We start from the raw sequence: 23,540 nt of genomic DNA on the forward strand, positions 1-23,540 counted from the left end.
AGAGGTTTTTTAGGTAAGGTTGAACTGGCCAAGAGGGGGAAATGAAGGAGGTCAAAATTCCACAAATTGATTCTTGCTGAGTAGCTTCCTCATTTCTAGCCTGGGCTAAGTAGTGAGATCCATTCTCAAATAGTTCAATTAAACAATAAAAATAAATAAATAATAAAAATAGGCGAAAGATACCTAAAGTAAAAGAAAGTTTAAGCACTAGTTTTTTTTTTTTGTTTTTTTTTTTTAAATTATTATTCTCTCTCTCTTTCTCTCAAGCATCTCAAAAATAGAAGTAATCTGAATACCTCCTGCTCCTACTTATGGATCACAAGCCAAGATGTTATTTTTTTTTTCCTTTCTCTGTAGATGGTGGTTGAAAAAAAAGGGGAAAAGTACATAGAGGAAACTAATAAATGACTTCAACTCTGAAAAATATCGCAGTCAGAACTCGAGACTGCTCAAGAGGGAACTTTTTTTTTTTCTTCCCAGGAAAACTATATATAAGCAGGAAATAGCTAAACCCCAAATTGAAAGGGCAAAAAAAAAAAAAAAAAAGAAAGAAAGAAAGAAAAAAGATTTCCAACTTCCTCAAAACCTGGAGGTGGTGATAAAAATGGAGCTACTTGAAGAATTAAAATTGTAAAATGCCTAGTTTTCATCCTGAAGATGTACTAGGATGTATCTTACAAGCTATTTGCCTTTCATTCAGCATATAATGATACAAAGAACTAACATCAGTTCTAGATCAACTTTGATTATCTTTAGTGATCACCATTGAGTCAAACAAGCACTTTTCCTGAAGCAAATGAGTAGTGGTTTCCTACTTTTAACTGAATTTCTGGTTAACAACCTTGTTCCTCTTTGAGGAAAAAGGTAACTTAAAAAAAAAAAAAAAAAAAAAAAAGGCCTGTATTTTGAAGTATCTCATTGGTATATACTTCAAAGAAAAAGATGCTGCATAAACATATACACCAAGAAAGAGATTTTTGACACAGAAGAGGAGAAATATGTTATGACTAAAGAAGTGCAAGACTAATTTTTTTTTTCCTAAAATAAACTCCCAGTAACTTTCTTAAATGAAGAAATTTTCTCAGCATCAAGGTTAATTGAAAGCAGTAGTCTGTCAGTCCAGTGGTTTTTATCCTCCAAAAATAGTTTTAAACAAAGGAATCATCAAAATATTGACAATATTTCTAAAAATTAGAAAATTAAACCTTTTGCAAAGGTATCCATAACAAGTAATTATCCAAAACTCTTCCGAATTCAACTTCTAGGATATATTAAATTAGGTTTCATTTATTATATGGATTATGGTGCAACAAAAACCTTAGAGAGGATGTCAGGTGACCTGGGTTTTGCTTCTCTCTCTCTCTCTCTCTCTCTCTCTCTCTCTCTCTCTTTAATAGTGTAGACCTATATAAATTTGTACAAGATATGTTCCTTGTTTGGCTTTCAGGTGGACAAAATGATGTCTGAAGTCCTTGGCAACTCAAATATTCTAAATGTGTTAGAAAAGTAACTTATAAATGTGTTGCATATAAAAATCAGGATTAAAAATAAATCATGTCAATGATAATAAAAATGATTACTTACATTTACTTTGTCCTTTTAACTTTTAAATGTTATTTAAGTAGGCTATTCATTTCCTCAAATAATTCATTCTGTCTATAAAATAATTGAAAATGTGGATGAAACAAGAGTCCTATTATATCATTTCTATGTTTTTTTCCCTTTTATACCAAATAGAGAAAATTTTTCAGTAACCTTCCCAGTTAGTTTGAAAAAAAAATCTGAAATTATCTAATTACTGTGCTTTGACCATAAAAAGAACTTAATAAACATTGAATGAATAAAAAAAATAGATTCAACAATGATGTACAGTTTTTTGATTTATGATCATTAGGGTGGAAACCACCTCCACAAATACAGATTGTAACCCTTCTATGTCTTTTCATCATGAAGGCTTCTTGTCCAGGTTCTTCTGTCAATCTGGAAGAAAAAAAGAAAAGAATGATTTAACACAATGGATGGCTTTCTCTTGATCTTTTAATATTATGTGTACTTTATTACAATATTTATATTGTCACTATATGACTGATTCACATCTTTTTATCAGTGATTAACTTCTGTGATGACTACACTAGCACTTAGGGCACCCCAGAATCAGACAGAGTCGGGATAAGTGAAAGTCCTTAGTCTTTATTCTTGGTCTTTAAACACAGGAATGAACAGAATGGAAGCAGAATTTCCGGAACTGCCTTCTCCCTCTTCTACCGCCAAAGTGTGACTCTGGCTCATCTTACTCCACCACCTAGTCCCTCCTACAATCCTCTGTATACACCAATCATTGAGCCAGCACAGGATAGTGGGAAGGACCATTTTCCAAGCATATCCTCATAGAGTATTGTCCAATCAGTAATTAGCCCTAAGTGCTTGAACAGACCTCAGTGCAATGACTCAAGAGTTTCAGCCCTCTATACTTCCATGATTCTATATTTTATGATGCTTTTAATATACAAGTTATTAATAATTGGGTGTAACTTGCTTATATCTGCTTTATATCTTTTACATGACCCTTTTAATGGATTTAACATATTAGTGGAATCCTTGAAAAAAACATCTTTAATGGGAAAAATGTTGTCCTAAGGGTTATAGGAACTCTGGTACGTTAAATTATTCAAACAAAATAAGGGATATATTATTATAGATAGAAAAATTAGAGGACTCGTTTCACTCTCTAATTGTACAGAAGAGAACACTGAATTTCATGGATGAGTGATTTACCGAAGATCACATACATAGTAATCCTCAGATGTAATTTGAAACCAGATCCTCTAACAGGAAAGTCAGTGCTTATTCCACTCTATCATACTAAATAGCTATAATGGATTTTTCTCAGTTCACTTTTTGGTTAATTGCTAACATTTAACTACAGTGGGTTGTGGATTGTGGAGCATTATCCTGTTTTATACTCCTCAGAATTGCATGTTGACATCATTTACTTTATTTTCCTTTTCTAGATTGGCAGATTGCTACATTGGCCTTACTCTTGGGTGGTGCTGCCATCATTCTCATTGCCTTCTTAGTTGGTTTGATATCGATCTGCGTGGGATCTCGGAGACGTTTCTATAGACCAGTTGCTGTGATGCTTTTTGCAGCAGGTAAATAGCTTAACATTTTCCCTTCTGTGTTATAAATCATGAGGCTTTTTACATCTCTGTTGTTTATACAGAGATGTAAAGTAGTATATCTATATTGTATCCCATACAAATTTGGTGACAGTTGTTATATCTTAAAATAAATTGGATTAGACTTCAGCAGATCATTATTATTTTTTTTTTTAGTTTGTTAAATATTTTAAGTTACAGGTACAAAACTTTTAAGCAAAATATGAATAAATAATAGCACTTTAAAGTACTGTTTGCCTTAGTAACTGTAGCAGATTTGTTCACAAACAGTTCCTTTCCCCCCAAAAACCCTGAAAGGAGGTTTTATTTTTGTGCCTGCTTTTTTAGTCTTATTGAAATCATAATGTCAAGTTTTATTTTTTTTTAGTTTTTTTTTTCCCCCCCATGACTTGAAGCCAGGGAATTAATTGCAAATTCTATGTCATCATGTGTAATTCAGTATGAAAATAAATCAAATTAGTTTTAGATTTTGCTGTTTATACCCTATGCCACAAATAAGTCAGTTGTGAAATGTTAATTAATATGTGCTCATTGATTTAAAAGCTATCAAAATATGAAACTGTCCAGATTAAAACACCAATGAAATAGATGCTAAAATATCACAAGGAAATATTCAGAAAATGCCTCACTGACTAAGAAGACAGTAAACCATTTCTTTAATGAGAATAGCAACTCCCATTAACAATTACTTTGTTAAACATTATGACTTGATCTGAAATAATATATATTTGTATCTTGAGCTAACTTCATTTCATTCTGTCAATCACATCCCTGTCAAAGCTCACAGAATCATCTATCCAATAGAGAATAATGAATACAACGATAAAATCATGTAAACTGCTGGATGGATTTTTAAAAGTCATTAATATGATTGGTATATATAGGTGGTTATTGAATGTGAAGGGTATTAAGAATATAAAATTCAAAAAAAAAAAAAAAAAAGAGAGAGAGAAATGATGAAGTGTTCTGCTGCCCCCTACTGTTCATATTGATGTTTTTACTTAGACAACTGGACAAAAAGGAGATCATTTGTGTTTCAGGAAAAATTCTTGGACAATCAATCAAACCACCACATTTTACAGAAAAGAAAGTTGAGGCCCAGAGATGTAAAGGTACCACTTACAGATCACAAATATGAAAGACCCCTAATAATAGACTTATAACATCATTGATTTCAATCTAGAAGAGGACTCAAGATTACCTAGTCTAATTCCCTTATTAGAAGTTAAGAAACTGAATTTTAAGGACTTTAAGTAATTTAACTAAAGTCACACAGATGACATATAGTGGACTAAGGACTATAGTGTACAACTCTCAAACAAAGGAGTTCATTGCTAACTTACTTTTATATATTATATTGTTAATGATAACTTTGATAATTTGATTATTATTTTTCAAAAAGCAGATTCTGTTTCACTAAACTAATAGTAGTGCAACAGAATTCTAAGTTAAAAAAGAAACATTTCTAAGTTTCAGGAAACAAAATTCTCTGATGACTAATTTAATAGAATGTTAATATGCCCTCAAAGTCCCAAGAATTGCAGCTTAGTTTTGGCTTTGAGAATTATTTTGGCTCTAGCACTGATGAGTAAAATGAAATAATTTGAATTTCCCTGACAGTCCATTTTAACTGACCTTATCTTTATAACTGTGTCTTACTTCCTTAAGTATTTAGAGGAATAGTTATTGACACCATTAATGCCATAATACCATATATATGTATGTATATATGTAATGCACACCCACCCATATGTTTCCCATGCTAAGCAGTAATTAAATTGTATGCATGATGACAAGGTCTAGAATCATGCTCATCTTCATGAGTTCAGATCTGCCCTTAGACACTTAATAATTATGTGATACTGGGTAAGTCACTTATGCTTGTTTTCCTCATTTTTTTTCATGTATAAAAAGAGGTATAAAAGAAAATAAAAATAGCAAGCCACTCTGGTATCTCTGCCAAGAAAATCTCAAATGGGGTCAGAATCAGATATGACTGAAATGAACAACTACAACAAAGCTATTACTGCAGCATATCACATGGCTAATGGAAAGTACTAATTGTGGGCTTAACACCTGGGTTCAAATTCTACCTTGTAATATTTAGTAGATTGTAACTATGGATAAATTATTTTCCTTCTTTGTACTTTCATTTTCCTCATTCAACAAAGTTCTCCTGAAGAAGTGTTGTCACAGTCTAAATATCTAGATATTTATCTACTAATAAGAAAATAAATCTCTTGAAAAATAGTTTAATCCCTTTTGTGGAAATAAGAACTATAACTAGCTGCAACAAATCTTAATTGTTACATCCTGGCATTTTAAAAATACTAGGATTTTTTAAACTACTAAAACTCCATATCAATATAGTATCTTAATAATGCTGTCACTTCATTTAACTTAATCTCTTTTGACATGCTGTGACTATATGAGTGCTTGAAAGAATCATTAACTTCAAGCTCATTATACATTTTAATAGGGTAGATCTTCATGGTTATTTGTAACACAGCAGGTCAGTCTTTTCCTTTCTGTTTGGAGAATATCATTAAAAGTACTTGTAGTTGATTTCTGGAAAATATAGTCATTAAAATAGATCCATCATGTTCCTCTGGGCAAAATAAAGGAGAGAAATGGAAAATTTGCTTGCTAAAAATGAGACAAGTTTGAAAAAAAGAGTACTACCCTAAAGGAACTAAAGTAACCTACCTGGATGAAATGTGGAAAGTATTAAGTTTGCAGTACTTCATTAATATCATGTCTGACTCTTCTAGCTGTGTAACTGGGTATATCACTTAGTTTTCTCAGTCTGATTTCTCAATGGTATAATGAAATGATTGAGTTAGTTTTCCATCCTCCAACTATCTTTCATCTCTTGACTTCCTGCATTTTCATTTGCTTCCCCTGTGCTTCATACTAGGAGACTTCAACATATTGACAACTCTCTCTCCAACAACATGATCCTTCTATTCTTCAATCTACTCACCTCCATACCACTTCAGCCATACACATAGATGATCATACCCTTGATATTTCTATCTTCCAAAAATGTACTATGACCATACTCAAGAATGCCAAAAAGTGCTCCTATGACCATAATCTCTTGGCTTTCTACCTCTCTTTCTTTCTTCCCTTATTAAACCATAATTATACAGAATGTAATCTTTAATCACTTGACCCCTTAATTTTCTCCTAAACCATCTTCTCTTCATGATCCACTCACTTCTCTTTTCTCTATCTTGCCTCTTCAGTAAATGACTTCAACTGTACCTGTTCTCTTAAAAGTCACTTGTCTCCTTATTATATAACCATTTGCATTCTACCAAGCCTCAGGCTTGGATCATTTTCAATATTGACTACATTTGTTCCCGTACATGTGCTACTGAAGGAAGGTATCATAGAGAAGATCTCACAACTTTTGGCTAAACCCTTTGAAAGGAGTATGAATAATGGTGCCTCTATTTTCTTTCTTTTTCTTTTTTTTATTCTCTTCTTAATCTCCATACATTCCAGTTTTTGACTTAACCATAATAGTTGTCTTCTAAACACCTGATGTTCTCTTCACTATCAAATACTCCCTTGGTCTTTTTCTCAATCCTTACTCTTCTTGACTTCTCTTTAGTCTCTATCAGTCTCTTCTCTGTGATATACATTTCTTTGGAATTTTTTTCTCCTGTATCAGACTGATCCTTTGCTTTGCTGAATTCTTCTCTGGTTCATGACCACTAACAACAGGTGTCAAGAAATGACTAAAAATGTCAGATGAAGTGAGTTGGGCTGGAAATCAGGAGGCATACGATCTAATATGAATTCTATTTTGTATAAGCTTCAGGTAGTTGAATCTATTTCTCTTTCAGAAAGTTAAGTTTTGCAATAATGCTAAGCATTATGTGATTTCAATGCGGTAGAGGAATTTTCTAGGTATGAGAAAATCTCTTCGTTGATTTAGATGAACAATTTAAATATGAATCTAAGAGATTTCTGTGGTAGTACTACTAGATCATGTAATCTGTTTAGGATTATCTATATGTGTCAAAATCACCAAGTCCAAATCTTCCTGTAAAATACCAGCATTCCCCGCCCCACCCCACTACTATGTTTCTAATTATAATTATAATTTAGTCAAAATTTACTCAATTTTAATTTAAGACCAATGAGCTATACATGTGTCTTCTTTCATATTGAGGTATAAATCTAATTAGAAAACTTAAAGATAAAGATTGCTTTTTAAAAATATCTTTTATGCTATGATTGTTTAAATAATGGTCATCATATCAGCATCTATGAAATCTAAAATTTGTGTTAGAATTTCAGAAACACAAATAAGATTTAATTTGTATTTTTAAATTTATTTTAATATACATTGCTTTCTGAATCATGTTGGGAGAGAAAAATCAAAAGGGAAAAACAATGGGAAAGGAAGAAAAAAACTGAAAAAAGAAGTGAATATAGTATGTATTGGTTTACATTCAAATTCTATAGTTCTTTTTCTGGATGCCAAAGGCATTTTCTGTCCAAAGTCTATTGAAATTTCTTTGGATCACTGAACCACTGAGAATAACCAAGTTGTTCATAGTTGATTATGGCACCCTAGCTTTTGCAATTTATTTTCCTAAAATGGGACTACTTAAGTAATATATTTTCTCCTCTGTTAATCTGGGCAATTTATATTTGTGTAAATATTCATTCATTTTGTCAAGATTATCAGATTTGCTTCCAAACAGTTGACTAAAATATCCACTAATTATTGCTTTATTTTTTTTTCCTTTGGTTATAATTTCACCCTTTTCATTTTTGATGCTAGGTATTTGTTTGTTTGTTTGTTTTTTTATCTTTTTTTCTAATCAAAATAACCAAAAGTTTATATATTTTATTAGTTTTTTCATAAAAGCAATTTTTAGGTGTAATAATTGCTTCAGTAGTTTTGCTATTTTCAATTTTATTAACTTCTCCTTTGAGTTTGAGAATTTCTAATTCGGTATTTAATTGGAGGTTTTTAATTTGTTCTTTTTCCAACTTTAGTAATTGCATGCTAAATTCATTGATTTACTCTTTTTTCTATTTTATTCATGTAGCTATTTAGAGATATAAAATTTCCTCTAAAAAAATGCTTTGATTGCATCCCCTAGGTTTTGGTATGTTGTTTCATTATCGCCGTTCTCTTTAATGAAATCATGAATAGTCTCTATGATTTGTTGTTTGAACTACTCATTTTTTGAATTAGATTATTTAATTTCCATTTAGTTTAGTTTTTAGTCTGTCTTTCCCTTTCCTTTTATTAAATTTAATTTTTATTGCAGTGTGATCTGAAAAGGAAGCATTTACAATTTTTGCCCCTCTGCATTTGGTTGTGAGGTTTGTATGCCCTAATATATGGTCAATTTTTGTGCAGGTGCCAAGTACTGCTGAGAAAAAGGAGTATTCCTTTCTGTTCCCATTCAATTTTCTCCACAGGTCTCTCATATATATGTTTTCTAGGATCCTATTTACCTCTCTAGGATTTTTCTTTTTATTTTATGATTAGATTTGTCTTATTCTGAGTGGCGAAGGTTGGGCTCTGCCATTAGTATAGTTTTATTGTATGTTTCTTCATGTAACTGGTTTAAAATCTTCTACAAATTTGGCTGCTCTGCCATTTGGAGCATATACATTTAGTATCCTTATCACTTCATTGTTTACAGTACCCATTATCAAGATATACTTTCCTTCCTTATCTCCTTAATTAAATCTGTTTTTACTTTTGTTTTATCTGAGATCACAATTGCTGCTTCTGTTTTTTTTTTTTTTTTTTTAACTTCAGCTAAAGCATAATAAATCCTGTTCCTTTATTCTGTGTGTGTTTCTTTGTGTCAAATGTGTTTCTTGTAAACAACATATTGTAGGATTCTGTTTTTTAATTCAATCTGTTATTCACTTATGTTTTATGGGAAAGTTAATCCCATTCACATTCACAGTTATAATCACCAGCTCTGTATTTCCCTTCAACCCATTTTTTTTCACTTATATATACTTTTGTTCTCCCTTTCCACTCTGTCATTAGTAGTTGTTTTTTTTTTTTTTTGACCCACCTCATCCACTACCTTATCTCCTGTCACTCCTCCCCTACTCTTACCTTTTTTTTCCCCTACTGTTTTGTGTTTCCCTTCTACCCAGCTCCTCCTTTTTATTTCCTTTTTCTCCTTCTACTTCTTTATAGGATTAGATAAATTTCTATAGCCAACTGGATGATTAAGTAATTCTCTCTTAGAGACAAAACTGATGAGATAAAGCTTCAGACAATGTTTATCCTCTACCTTTTTTCTCTCAATTTTAATAGGTCTTTTGTGTGATCGAATTTGTCCTATTTTCCCTCTCCTTTCCTCTTCTTCTAGTACAGACCTTTTTCTACCTTATAAAGTCTTTTCTTTGATATAGTCACATCAGAGTCCATTCACAACCACACCTTCCAGGCATGTGATGGGGCATTATGTCTGCCCCAGTAACAGATATAGTTCTCAAGAGTTACAGTTATCATTCCCTTTTAGGTATATAAATAATTTAATCTTTGAGTAAGATATATTTTCTCCTGTTTACCTTTTCATGCTTCTCCAGTCCTGTGTTTGTAGATTAATTTTTCTGTTTAGTACTGATTTTTTCAATAGAAATGATTGAAAGTCTCTTACTTCATTGAAGATTCAAAGCCTTCCCTGAATGATGATGCTCAGTTTCGCTGGTCAGTTGAATTTTTGTTTTAACCCTAAGTCCTTTGCTTTCCAGAATGTGGTATTCCAGGTCCTCTGAACCTTTACTGTAGAAGCTGCCAGATCCAGGGTAATCATGACTGTTGCACCCTTATATTTGAATTGTGTTTGCCTGGCAGCTTTTAGTATGTTTTCCTTGAGATTGTTTTCTAGAGTTTTGCAATAATGTGCTTAGAGTTTTCATTGTGGGATATTGTTCTGAAGATTCTTTCAATGAATATTTCCCCTTATTTTTCTAGAATATTGGGGCACTTTTCTTTGATAATGTCTTGAAGAATTCTATCCAGGCTCTTTTTTGGTCATGACTTTCAGGTAGTCTATAATTTTTAAATTGTCTCTAAAAATAGAAATTTCATCTATTTTCTAGGTCATCTGTTTTTTTGTTTGTTTGTTTTTTAATGAGGTATTTCCTATTTCTTTCTAGGTTTTCATTCGTTTAGGTTTGCTTGACTAATCTTCATATCTCATGGAGCTTCCATTTGCTCCATTCTCATTTTTAATTTGTGATTTTCTTCAATGAGTTTTGCATCTCTCTCTCTCTCTCTCTCTCTCTCTCTCTCTCTCTTTTCTTTCATTTGGTTATTTTTACTTTTGAAAGTGTTAAAATCTCTTTTTACATGTGGCCTCATATATTTTTTTAAGAAATTGGCTTTCTTTCCCAAACCATTGTCTCTCTTTGGCAAATCTATCATTTCTTTCTTCTGTCTCTCTGCTTTGCCTTTTAAAGTCTCTTATGGGCACATAAAAGAAGCCTCTTTGGGCTTGAGACCAATTCATATAGCTCTTTGAGATTTCTTTTTGAACATTCGGTGCTCAACTGAGTTGGTGTTTTGGTTTTCTTTCTCACCGTAGTAGTCTTCTATGGTCAAGATTCCAAGATTCTTTTCTGTTTCTTGCTCTTTTTTCTTTCCTTTTCTTTTGGAATTTCCTTTTTTTTTTTTTTTTTTTTTTTTTAACTTTTGTGCTTGATTTGTGCTCCTAGGATAAAGGGTGTGCCATCTCAAATTTCCTGTGCAACTCTTAGCCTAGACTTTGAACACAGGGGCCTCTTGTGTTACAGAGGTTAGTTTTGCCTCCTTTCTTTGAGGGACATTCTGATTTCCCAGAGTTTGCCTTCTGAGCTGAGACTGGAGGTTATCCCACTGATCTTATCCTCTACTGAACCAGGACTGAAGGTCTCTGTTGCTGTTTTTCTGTGACTAAGACTCTTTCATGAGCTTTCCCAGAGTCTATCTGAACTGGACTGGACACTTTTTCCACCCCGGTGAGACTGACCTTTCTTGAAGTTTTTTTCCAATCTATCTTAAACTAGAAAGTGGTTTCTTTCCATATCTTCTTTTTAGAGGCTTTCAGTGGTTTTCCAGGGAAGAGACCTTGAGCATCTTCCTGGTTTCACTCTGCCATTTTTACTCCACCCCTGCAAGTCTTCATTTGTACTTTGAATAATTACTTGGAATGGAGAGAGAATCTTGAGTTGTAGGAAGAAATTCCCCCATTTTCCTTTAGCTTGATATCATGGGAGTGGCTAGGTTGAACTCTTCAGAAGCATCATGAGTTGTTTATCTTTTTTTTTTTTTTTTAAGTTCTATATACCTTTTTAGAGAGAATTTTTTTTTTTCATATCAGTCAGAAAGTAATGCATTTTAAGTATTCCTTCTTCAAGAACTTCATATATTCTATCCATGTGATCAAGGGAAAAAATGAATTTTTTTTTTTTTCAGCACAAAAACATGGCTAGCTGATTACAAAAAGTGTTGCCACTTTGGTGACAATCCACTCTGAAATCTTATTATAGACTTTCTAAGAACACGAATCACAAGTAGAATAATGACCTTTTGCAGACAATTCGATTGAAAAGAAGATTCAGTACTCTTATATGATTAAACAGGTTTATTTTCATACTCTTGTCCCTTTTGTGAAGGTTAATGAAATGTGTCCATTGCTAGATTGCAGTTTGCTTTTCTGATCTTCTCTCTTTGAAAGGGATTCTTGTTTTTTACTCACCTGAGATTTATGTGCTCTCATAGCAAACAGTTAACAAGGCTTCCCAAATATTTACATTGTATATTTATTTTAGAAAGTTTGTGTTTCTTTAAGAATCATAAACAAGTTGGCTTCCACCTATGTAGAGCAAGGATCCCTTTATAACAAAAGTATACCAGATATTACAGATGGAAGCTGTGATATCAGTGCACAATGACTTCCTAGCCGAAGGGACAGATTTCAACTATTTGTAGATTTAGAGAGACTACATACCATAGAAGTTAAAAAGAATGTAGTCAGCATTCAAGAACAGAAATGATTTTTGTGAGAGATGACCTATTTGGTGTGAAAAATGAGGCTAGATGGAGAGTAGTATTTGATGTAAATTTCACAGTGAGATAATCGCAGATCTTTAAACGTTTTTCAGAAGGGTTTCTTCAAAAAAGAGTCCTTATTCACCTCATTCATAGGCAAACCAACAAAAAACAAAAAGGTTCTCTCATTTCCTCTTGCTCCAACCTTCTTACTCTCTTATGAAGCAGGTCTTGTATTGGAATGGAACCGTTGATGATACAATATTTGAGCCTCTGGTCATACCTATCAGAGTATTATCCCTGATATTCCCTATCAGGGGACTCATTGCCATTATCTAGAATTTTTTTTTTTTAAACAACATAATTCTTTGGAAACAGAGACTGTATTAGTTCTGTTCCTTCATTTTTTTTTTTTTTTTTTGTTGTTGTTGTTTTTGTTTTTGTTTTTTTGCACAAACTAGGTTATAGTAACATGTGCATATTTAAGTATGCATTGAATAGAATTGAATAATGAAGAAATAAAATATAAGCATATTGCCTATGAAGAACTTGAGCTTTAGTAGATAGCACAAAACCCATGAATTAATTTTTGGGTTCTTTATTTTAATACATTCTTACTAGAATAATTTTAAAAATAATGATAGGTAAACATATAGGAAATCTAAAATTTGTGTCAGAGAATTTCATTAGCACAAACTATATTTGATTTTTATTTTAAGTAAATTCTTTGGGGAGAGGGTCTCATTTTCCATGCAGAAATCTGTTCTTTAAATTTAAGTATAATTAATAAAGTCAACAAGAACAAAGTAATATGTAGCCTAAGAAAGAATGTGGATGACATGAAGGAGATTTCCTCAAAAGGTGAGTTTGGAGCCTGGTCTTGAAGTAAGTAAATGGCAAAAATTGTAATTCAAAAAGGAAAAGGCATTTCAAAGATGGGGTGGGGCATGGAGAAAGACATTAAGGCAGGAATTTTGCAAGTCATGCATGTTAGTTAAATTAGTTAAATGCATTATCTTGGTTTGAAATACAGAGATATAGCTTCAAAAGAGCATATGAAAAGAGGTCTAAATGAATAATAATTGAAAGGTATGTGACAGACTAAGCAGTTTGGTTTTGTTCTCTGAGAGTGAATTTGAGTTCCTTAATTTCTGAATAGCATAAAATGACAGGAATTATTGCTAGATTTTATCCCTTAGCAATCAGGTCAGTATTTCTTAAGCTTTCCTTCATTTATGGCACTTAGATTCTGTGAATATTAATTCAGTGAGTGAAAGAATCTCTATTAGTAAGGAGTATATATACTAATGAAAAAGATAATAAATATATGTATGGGTATGCATGTATACATATGTGTATGTGCATCTATATAGAGAGACAATGAGATAGAAAGAGAGAGATTGACAGACACATACACATACAGAGCCCTAGCGTTTGAGAAGATGAGGAATGACTCAGTGTAAAAGATAGTGAATAAGCTATATCATAAACTAAGAGAGGCATTTTATAATATAGATAAAATGTAGACATACAAAAGAAATGCATTCCAAGCTTGGAAAATGGACAGTGAAAAAATATCTGGAGAAGATAAGGAGAAGAGGGAAGGTCATTTGTCAAGATTGTTTCATATATGAAAAAGTATCATACCCATTGAGACTGGAGAAGTAGTTAAGAGTAAATTTTGAAGTACTTTGAAAGGTAAACAGAGGAGCTTCTACTTTGATCCTAGAAGAAAATGGAAAACATTTATTCAGTAGAAGAGACACATAGTTAAATCTGTGTTACAAGAAAAACAAAAAACGAGGCTCCTGGTAGAATATCCAAAATGTACTCCAGTGGTGAGAAATTTAAGATAAGGAAACCAATAAGGAAGCTGTTTCCCTTATCCAGGGAAGGGGGCTTGAAGACCAACTGAGCTAATGTAATAGTTGAGAAGAAGTGGAATGCAAAACAAAATAAGACAAGACAAAAAAATAAAATGGAGATATTTACTTCCTTCTCCTAGGAATAACTTACACTTATTAAAAAATGTGAAGCTATTTAAAATTAATTTTGTTTTTAAAATTTCATATACCATGAAACATTGGAGACATTGAGAAGAGACAAAACCAAAAGTGACAATTGTGACTCTGATTACATCTTTCTTTCTTTCTTTGAGATGGATCCATTGTGTCCTAGTGAATTGTGGGCTAGAGCTATAGTATGAATAAGGGTTGAAGCTCGAAGTCACTAACTCTGTAAATTATAGATGACTATAATTAACTAACTATATGTGCATGTACATTTATGTGTACATACATACATATATATGAATAGATTATATATAGTAATATATAACTGAATAAATTAAAGATAATTTACTTATCATTCTTGTCAATTTCCCCTAGATGTAAGTTAGAAGTCTCAGCTAGGGAACACAGTGAATAGAGTAACAGGCTTCCTGCAGTCAGAAAAACCTGGTTCAAATGTGGTGTCAATGCTATCAATTAATAAACATTTATTAATCAGAAGTGCTTGGCACTGTACTGAGCACTGAGGATACAAAAAAGAGACAAAAGATAGCCCTTTCCCTTAAGGAATTTACAATCTAATGGGAGAGATAGTAAGTAAACGAATATTTATACATACAATCTATGTAAAGAGTAAAGATGAAATAATTAATGAGGGGAAGGCACTAGAATTAAAAGGGACCACATATGAACTACAGCTCCTTCTGACTTCAGGGCTATTGCTCTATCTTCTGCACTATTTAGCTGCCCCCCTGGAAGTTTCATTTAGAAGGTTTTTAGCTGTATTTCCATGGGCAAGTTATAACCTTCATCCCAGTTTCTTCATCTATGAAATGGAGAATGTAGTAACACTGATTTCTAGGGTTAAGAAGAAAATGAGTGAATATTTTAAAAGCATTTTTGCAATCTCCAAAATGTTATATTAATGCTTACCATGATGATGATGATGATGATGAAGATTAAATATTTCTTCAGGTAGCTAGATGTGCAGTGAATAGAATACTGGAGGAGTCAGAAAATCAGAGTTCAAATCTGGCCATTGTCACTTATTAGCTGTGTGGCATTGGGCAAGTCACTTAACTCTTTTTTTCCTCAATTTTCTCAATTTTAAAATGAGTTGGAGAAAGAAATGGCAAACCATTCCTGTTGTTCTGCCAAGAGAATTCCAAATGGAGTGACAAAAAAGCTGACTCAACTGAACAATAACAACAAATATTTATTGAATTCAAACAATTTCTTGTCAAGTATGACATAACAAAATGATTAATATCACATAACTTACTAGTTTTATTTACTCAAATATTTTACTATTCATTAATATCAGATAAATTTATGTAATAAATTCAAATGTTTTATTGGATAAAAAAGTAGATTATTTCAACTTTTTTTCTATTTGTTTTTTGAATTTGTTTCTTAGAAACTTACAATACCTTTTCCTAATTAAGACTGATTTTCTTTCAGTTGTTCTACAGGTGTGCAGCCTTGTCCTCTACCCAATCAAATTCATTGAAACCGTGAGCCTGAAAATTTACCATGAGTTCAACTGGGGTTATGGTCTGGCTTGGGGTGCAACTATATTTTCATTTGGGGGTGCCATCCTTTATTGCCTGAATCCAAAGAACTATGAAGACTACTACTAGAAACAAGTCTCCAAAGAAAATATAAACAAAGGATTATTACATCTTTTCTAATATGGTTTTCTAGAACATTTGCGAAGCATCAAAGCAGTTTGATCTGTTGACTTACAATCCTCTGCCCTTTGGCTGCTGACATTATAAACAGCTTTTACATATGTTTTGGGGACCTGCAGAAATTAAGAGAACTGATTAAACTTAAGCAAATGCTGCAAGCTTCCTATATGTTAACATCATTTTACTTGACAAATGAAGGATCTATGTGAAAGGCCATTGCAGGAAAACTAGTGGGGGAAAAATGCCAGTATCTCCTCTTGCCTGTGGGGGAGCAGCTGGCAGAAGCTCCATTTCAGAATTTCCTAACAAGGACAAGCAAGCATTTAGCTGTTAATAGTCTTCTTTTGCAAGCTTATCCTACCCAATCACTTCATTAGTCTTTAGTCACTAGCTTAATAATTTCTTGAAGAATGAGCTTCCTTTTAGTATCTACCGAGGGTAATGAATGTGACCAGTTAATGACTCAAGTTCCACACTGAAGAATCTTCTTAGTGATGGGAGTTTATGCATTGGCAATCACCATCTCTCTGCTAGTTGTGGCAGAGCAGAGAAGTCAAGACTTGGAGACATTTGCTTTTAATTATGTGGTTAAGAGTTGTGCCTCTGCCATAGCTAGCATAAGGGGAAAATGGAGGGCCTCTCCTTTTCCCACAGGCAAGCAGAAAGGAGAAAAAAAAAAATGCATGGATTGCATTTGTCCTAAATAAGCTCTCAGTCATTTTACAAATATCGCAGTAAGGAAATGTGCACATCTAACAAGTCTAATTATTTTTATAGAAGGTGATCATTTAGTACAAATTGCAATGATATATATCCCAACTCCCTTGCACAAAGACTTCTATGACATAAAACCCAATATTTCCTATAACAAAGAAGTTTGAGCACTAACCTAGTGCACCTTGTTAAGCATCTTGGACTGGTACCCCCCTTTTAGCTGATTTGCCAAAATCCATCTGCTTAAGTTATTTGCTGTATGCTCCCTTCAAGATGTCATTATCAGGAGAATTTTCTTTGAGTTGTAGGAACAGAATGTTAAACCTAAATGGGGTGAATTATAAAATGAAGTCCTAAAGTAGTTCAAAGTAGAGTAGATATTAGGATTACAGTTTTTTCTTTAACGCCTTTAAAATAGAAGCTGCTCTTTTCATTTCAGGAACCTCAAATATCTAGGTGCTTTTTTTTTTTTTTTTCTTAAAAAGCAGAGAGAATTATATATAGGCTAAAATTAGAGGACTGGAGTTCATCTGATAATTATATTGTCCTCTGAATGTAACCAATTGGCTGACAATTTCATGCCTTCAACTATTCTAATACATATTTAAAGTGCCCCAATTTTAATCCTTCATAGACTGTTTAAGTTAAGGGAAGTGCCAACAGAAGAAGTAGATTTGCAACAAAGTTCATGTTGCAAATTACTATATTTATTTCTGTTTAATGCTTTCTAATTTGGGTACTTAAATTAATTATAAACATATTTTTATATCATATATACAGTTCTAATATAAAAGTTAAAATACTTATTTTTGTTAACAAAGACATGGAAATGATATGTACTAGTTGGCCCTTTTGCCGGAAGAGACAAGGAAAATCTTTTAAAATGCTCCAGTGTGCTGTTGTGTTCCTGGTTCCACAGAGGGACTGTAGAATCCATTAACAGCATGACTACATCTTAGTATTAAATGCATTGGTCACAGCTCACAAAACAGGGCCCCTGCTTCCAGCTTGTCATTGTTTAAGTGCTGTTGCCAAACAACAAAAGCCCAACCCACCACAACTCTCTACTTTCCTGTTTAAATAAAGAACTTCTGTTTGTTGAATTTTCCAGTATGCATCTTGCAGAAACACAAATGAAATAAGAAATGAGAAGACTTAGTCTGTTTCAGCAAAATCAACCAAACTGGTTAAAAGTGCCTCAGGATGACATTCTTTGGAAAATTTTAGGAGATGGAAGAAAATTTAGTTTGATTTCCATGAAAGGCACTCAAAAATCTTTTGAACCTGTTTTCTCAGAAATACTACTATTTCTGGCATAGACGATTTTACAGCTAATTAGATATCCTCATTGAGCAGCATGAAAAACACAAACTTTGTAGTGCTATTTAAGCTACTCAAAACAATAACCCCCCCTCTATTGTGAGAGGATGCCTTTTTTATTCTCAAATAATGAAAGAACAGATCTGTGGTGCTGGCATCAATCAGTAAGGCAATTAGTCATTCAAGAGGATACAGTGTGCTCTTAGACCACTATCACATCTACATATCTTACCAAGATTTCATTCTCTGTCATTATTTCAAGCAAGAAGTGACAGAGAACATGTGTTATGGGCTAAAGCACGCATAGTTGCAGATTACTGGTACTTTTCTAATATGATTTCTTTTATCTTTTCAGTGAAGAGCCCCATGTTCTATTTCAACCAATGCTGATATTTGGAAATGTTTTATACTGACCCACAAGTTCAGTGCATAATAGTATACCTAAAGATTTCAATACACTCAATATGATATGATTAGTTTCAGAATAAATATGACAAAAATACTTATCTACATCATTCTTATCATGTCTGCTCTTCTATATTCTTATTTTGTTTTCTCTTACAAGTAAAGTTATTTTCCTTACACAAATCCATTGTATCTTCTAGCTACATGTACACACACACACACACACACACACACACACACACACACACATTCATACATTAAGCAGGGCTAGTTATTTGTATTTCTGAAGCTTAACCTATTCCGTCCGGTGCTGACCTGTACAAGGCACCTCTCTTGGATTTCTTGCACAACTATGTTTTAGCTTTTGTAAGTTCAACATGTAAATTTTAAAGACATAAATATAGAGAGACTTATGTATTTGAAATATAAATGATATATATGGATTAGCATGTAACTATATATTATTAAACATGCAATGAAATGACTGGTAAGTGAAGTCTAATCTTATGACTAGCGATGTAATTTATTCAGACCGTATTTTTGTACAGAACTGTGCACACTAACCTATTGCCTCTGTGTCCTCTTTAAAGCCTAAAACTGTGCCTAGAGATTTCATCTGTCTTTAAAAAAAAAATTAAATCTATTTCATGCTGTTAACAGTATTAGTTTCTCTATTGTTCTATATTTATTTTGTTTAAAAATATGGTGTGTTTATTACTTAAATGTGAATTCATGGTCACTCATTTTTTAAAAAAATCATCAATGAGAAAATTGTTTATCAATACTATGGTTTTAGTTTGAAAATACACATCTAACTAAGCTTTTCACAACTTTTGTAGCTGACATGAATTTATCCATATGGGAAAAAATAAAAATAAAATTGATCACATAGATATCCTACTGTGTTCTGCACTGTCCAGATTTCTGGTTTTTTATGTCCATGGTGCATTTGCTACTACAAAAATATATTATTTATATTAATATTTTTGCTTAAATACATTTTAAAAATGTGTCCTAATTTTTCTCTTCAAAATTATTCTTTTTTTGGCTTTGATTTCAATTATTTTCCATTTTTTCTTTATTGTCTTTGAATGAAAATAGAAAAATAATTTAAAGTCTTAAAAATAATTTTAACTTTATCAGGGAGACAAAGAACTTTCACATTAAAATAATTTATGGTGTTTGTATATACATATAAGTGTATACATGTATTAATGAATATGTATAGGTACATGTCTCTTTATTTTTATGTATGTATGTATGTAATTCAACATGCATAAAACAAAACTTACATGCAGAATATATAAAGATGTTTATGCATATACATATATACATATTCACATATGTACATGTATACATTGTCCTACCTTATAGTTCTTGCTAGGCTTCCACAAAATGGACAGGAATTGCATTGGGTGGACAGGGAGAGGTCAATTGCCCTTTTTCTCTTTGAAATCATAGATCATTTGTACACATGTGTTTGTACATATGTGTATGTATTATAAATATATAGGAATAACAAAACAAAAGGAGGAATAGCAGATATTTATTATATCTTATTCTTATTTGGGAGGATTATAGCAATGAGAAACCATTTAAATACTTTTGCCTTATAATTGTTTTTTTTTAATGACTTAAAATAAGAATTTCTATAGAAAAAATCAATATCCATAAATTTTGAGCATACTTGGAATCAAATCAAAATTATTTTTATAATAAACATTCATTTGAACAAAAGTTAGGCTTTCTATTAAATTTTTTAAAAAATAAGTATTTATTATGAAGTAGAAATCTATGCATTAAAATTGATTTCACTAATTTATTTAATAATTAAAATTTAAATCCAGTAAGGACTTTTATGTTTTGAGTTTAATTGGATCTTTTAATGAAAAAAAATCTGTTTTCTTTCTCAACCATCCTCCACACAGCATGAGGGTGGTGGTGAAAGAAAATAAAATAAAACCTTGTAACAAAAATGCATAGTCAGCAAAACAAATTACCTCATTTCCTATTCAAAAAATTAAGTCTCATTCTGCATTCTGACTCCATGACACCTCTCTTAAAAGATAGGTAGAATATTTTGAACTCAGTCATCTGGAAACATGTTTACTTATTTTGATGAGTTCTTATGTATTTTCATTTTTTTTTATTTGTAATACTGTTATTTTACTGTTATATTTACTGTTACATTAAAAATACAAGTCTTTCTAGGTTGCAACTGAAACCATCCCTGAAAGTACTTTTAGATCATCTAGAATGACCTCATCATTTTACAGTTGAATGAAGTTGACTAAAATATAGAAATATGACTTTCTAAACATTAAATTATTTTTGTCATATTTCATATCCTTGGATTTCTGAATTTGAAGGACATATGTCTTCACTTCAATATTTTCTTCATCTTGCATTTTCCAATTACTTAAATCATAATGGGAATTTTGACCCTTTGATGAAATGTAATTGAGTAAAAGATTCTGAAATATGGGTTATATTAGAATCAAGTTTTTACTGAAATATCTAGTGTGACCTTGAATGGATCATTTCTCATCTTTGGATCTAATTTTCCTCATCTGGAAAAGTAAAATTTTCTACTAACTTGTCTATAAGGTCCCTTCTGGCTATTCTGATTTAACAAAAATGAAATATTACATTTTTATACTGAAATGGATTCAACAAAAGAAAATTGGCATATGGTGATTTCATTTAAATTCACAGAGGCCTTATGAAATGGGAAGAAAACCTATTTATTGTTTTACTTTTAAGTTAAATGGGACTCAGAATTAGAAGTATTCTGATACAACTAGATTCTGATTAGTTTAAATAATGCATTTCATGAATACTTACATTATTTGAATTGTCACTGCATTAGGCTGAAGCCAATTGCCATATTCATATGATTTTAACATCCAGAAACATGAATTCAAATTCATGAGATAATGTTAATTGGATTCTGCAATCAGGATGTGGCTTATTTCAGTCTATACTTTTCATTTCACTAATGAGAAATATACTAAATGAAGGTACTTAACTAACTAGGGATGAATGTGAAATCTGACCTAAAATTTTCTTACTCTCGGTATTTAACTTTGTTCTTTAGAAATCATATTCCTATATATTTTTTAAAGATTTATGGGTTATTTTTCTTAGCACAATCTTTGGAGGTTTGTAGTACTGGCATTTTTATCCCCTTTTTGAAGGAAATTGAGGAGCTTTAGGTTGAAATAATCTGGCCAAGTACAGATGACTTGTGAATGGTGAGGTGATATTGGAGCTAATATTTTCTGTATCTAAATATACAGCTCTTTGCATTGATCCACCCACACAGCATTCAAAAGCACCCAAGGAAGAAAATAAAAGGAAAACAGGGGAAAAGTGATAATTTAAATTTAATGAGTGAAATGCTCTTTCATGGAAGCAAAATATATTTTCAATGTTAAAAATGCTCCCTTTCCAATGGCAATTGTTTTTGATATCTCTTCTCTAAAGTCAGTAGAAATAAATTATCATTCTATAAGTTGGCAATGGAAAATGTGATTACTTTAAGAAAATCTATTGCTATGCTTTGTGTAAGAGGAATAGTGGGCTAGTTATCAGTTTATATTATATATATTCACATCAGACATGACAACATTTTATGTGAACATTTGGTAAATTCATTTCAAAAGAATCAACAGAGCCCAGAAAATTAATTAAGCCAATAGCCGTATAATAATATGGAAAAATCAGCTTAAGAAATTTTTTTCCAAAAAGGATATAATAACTCTATGACTTCATGGAGAAGTCATAAGATGTTGCTTGAGATTCATAGTTATTAAGTAATTTGGCTATTATAAATTTGTTATTAAATATCAGAAGTAGTATTTTAACATATTCCTTCCCAATTTGAGATAGTATTTAGTTTCATGTGTTGTCAGCATATAGGAAAAAAAAAAAAAAAAAAAAAAGGATGATTAGATTTTTCACTTTGATCCTTTGTCCAAAGTTCATGACTTCCTATTATTAGCTCTGTTGAAATGGGACCTGAAAAATGTAAACTGAGATGGAAGGGTAAAGAGATGAGATCATGTCTGGAGTTCACTTTATTGTGTTTTGAAATATCTCTTTAGAAAGCATTGTTTTAGTTCAATTTTTTCATCTTTTTATATGTTCTGTGTATGAATATACAGATCTTGCATTGAGGTTTTTTTTTTTTTTGCTTTTTTTAATTAATATTTTATTTTATAATAACTTTATATTGACAGAATCCATGCCAGGGTAATTTTTTTTTTTTTTTTACAACATTATCCCTTGCACTCGCTTCTGTTCCGATTTTTCCCCTCCCTCCCTCCACCCTCTCCCCTAGATGGCAAGCAGTCCTATATATGTTAGATATGTTGCAGTATATCCTGGATACAATATATGTTTGCAGAACTGAGCAGTTCTCTTGTTGCACAGGGATAATTGGATTCAGAAGGTAAAAATAACCCGGGAAGAAAAACAAAAATGCAAATAGTTCACATTCGTTTCCCAGTGTTTTTTTCTTTGGGTGTAGCTGCTTCTGTCCATCATTTATCAACTGAAATTGAGTCTTTGTCAAAGAAATCCACTTCCATCAGAATACATCCTCATACAATATCGTTGTTGAAGTGTAAAGTGATCTTCTGGTTCTGTTCATTTCAGTTAGCATCAGTTCATGTAAGTCTCTCCAAGCCTCTCTGTATTCATCCTGCAGGTCATTTCTTACAGAACAATAATATTCCATAACATTCATATACCACAATTTACCCAGCCATTCTCCAATTGATGGGCATCCATTCAATTTCCAGTTTCTAGCCACTACAAACAGGGCTGCCACAAACATTTTGGCACATACAAGTCCCTTTCCCTTCTTTAGTATTTCTTTGGGATATAAGCCCAATAGAAACACTTGCATTGAGGTTTAATCTAATAAAAAATATATAGAAAGAGCACCAAAGTTTTGTTGACAATAAGATGACAAAAGTCAGCATCACTCACTCATGAAATATTGTCATTAATTCTAAGGCTGACTTGTCATAATGAATATAAAAATAATAGCTAATACAGGATTTTAATTTTAGAGGTTGTGGAGACTTTAGAGATCATCCAACTACACACACACACACACACACACACACATATGTATATACATATATATGGTGAGATTTGAAACCAGGTCTCCTGACTCTAC

The 23,540-nt window shown here is 32.0% G+C and overlaps 1 protein-coding gene across 1 annotated transcript in view; it reads left to right on the forward strand.

Annotated features, from left to right (window-relative positions):
* The window catches only part of TMEM47 (transmembrane protein 47), a 52,138-nt gene extending 32,886 nt beyond the window's left edge, over window positions 1–19,252 (forward strand). The window contains exons 2-3 of the mRNA XM_051991018.1: window positions 3,012–3,152; window positions 15,684–19,252. Coding sequence (XP_051846978.1) covers window positions 3,012–3,152; window positions 15,684–15,862 — 320 coding nt within the window. The 3' untranslated portion in view covers window positions 15,863–19,252. The remainder of the gene's footprint in view (window positions 1–3,011; window positions 3,153–15,683) is intronic.
* Window positions 19,253–23,540: the final 4,288 nt, after the last annotated feature.

The sequence above is a fragment of the Antechinus flavipes genome, chromosome 3 (genome assembly GCF_016432865.1).
Source record: "Antechinus flavipes isolate AdamAnt ecotype Samford, QLD, Australia chromosome 3, AdamAnt_v2, whole genome shotgun sequence".
NCBI lineage: Eukaryota > Metazoa > Chordata > Mammalia > Dasyuromorphia > Dasyuridae > Antechinus > Antechinus flavipes.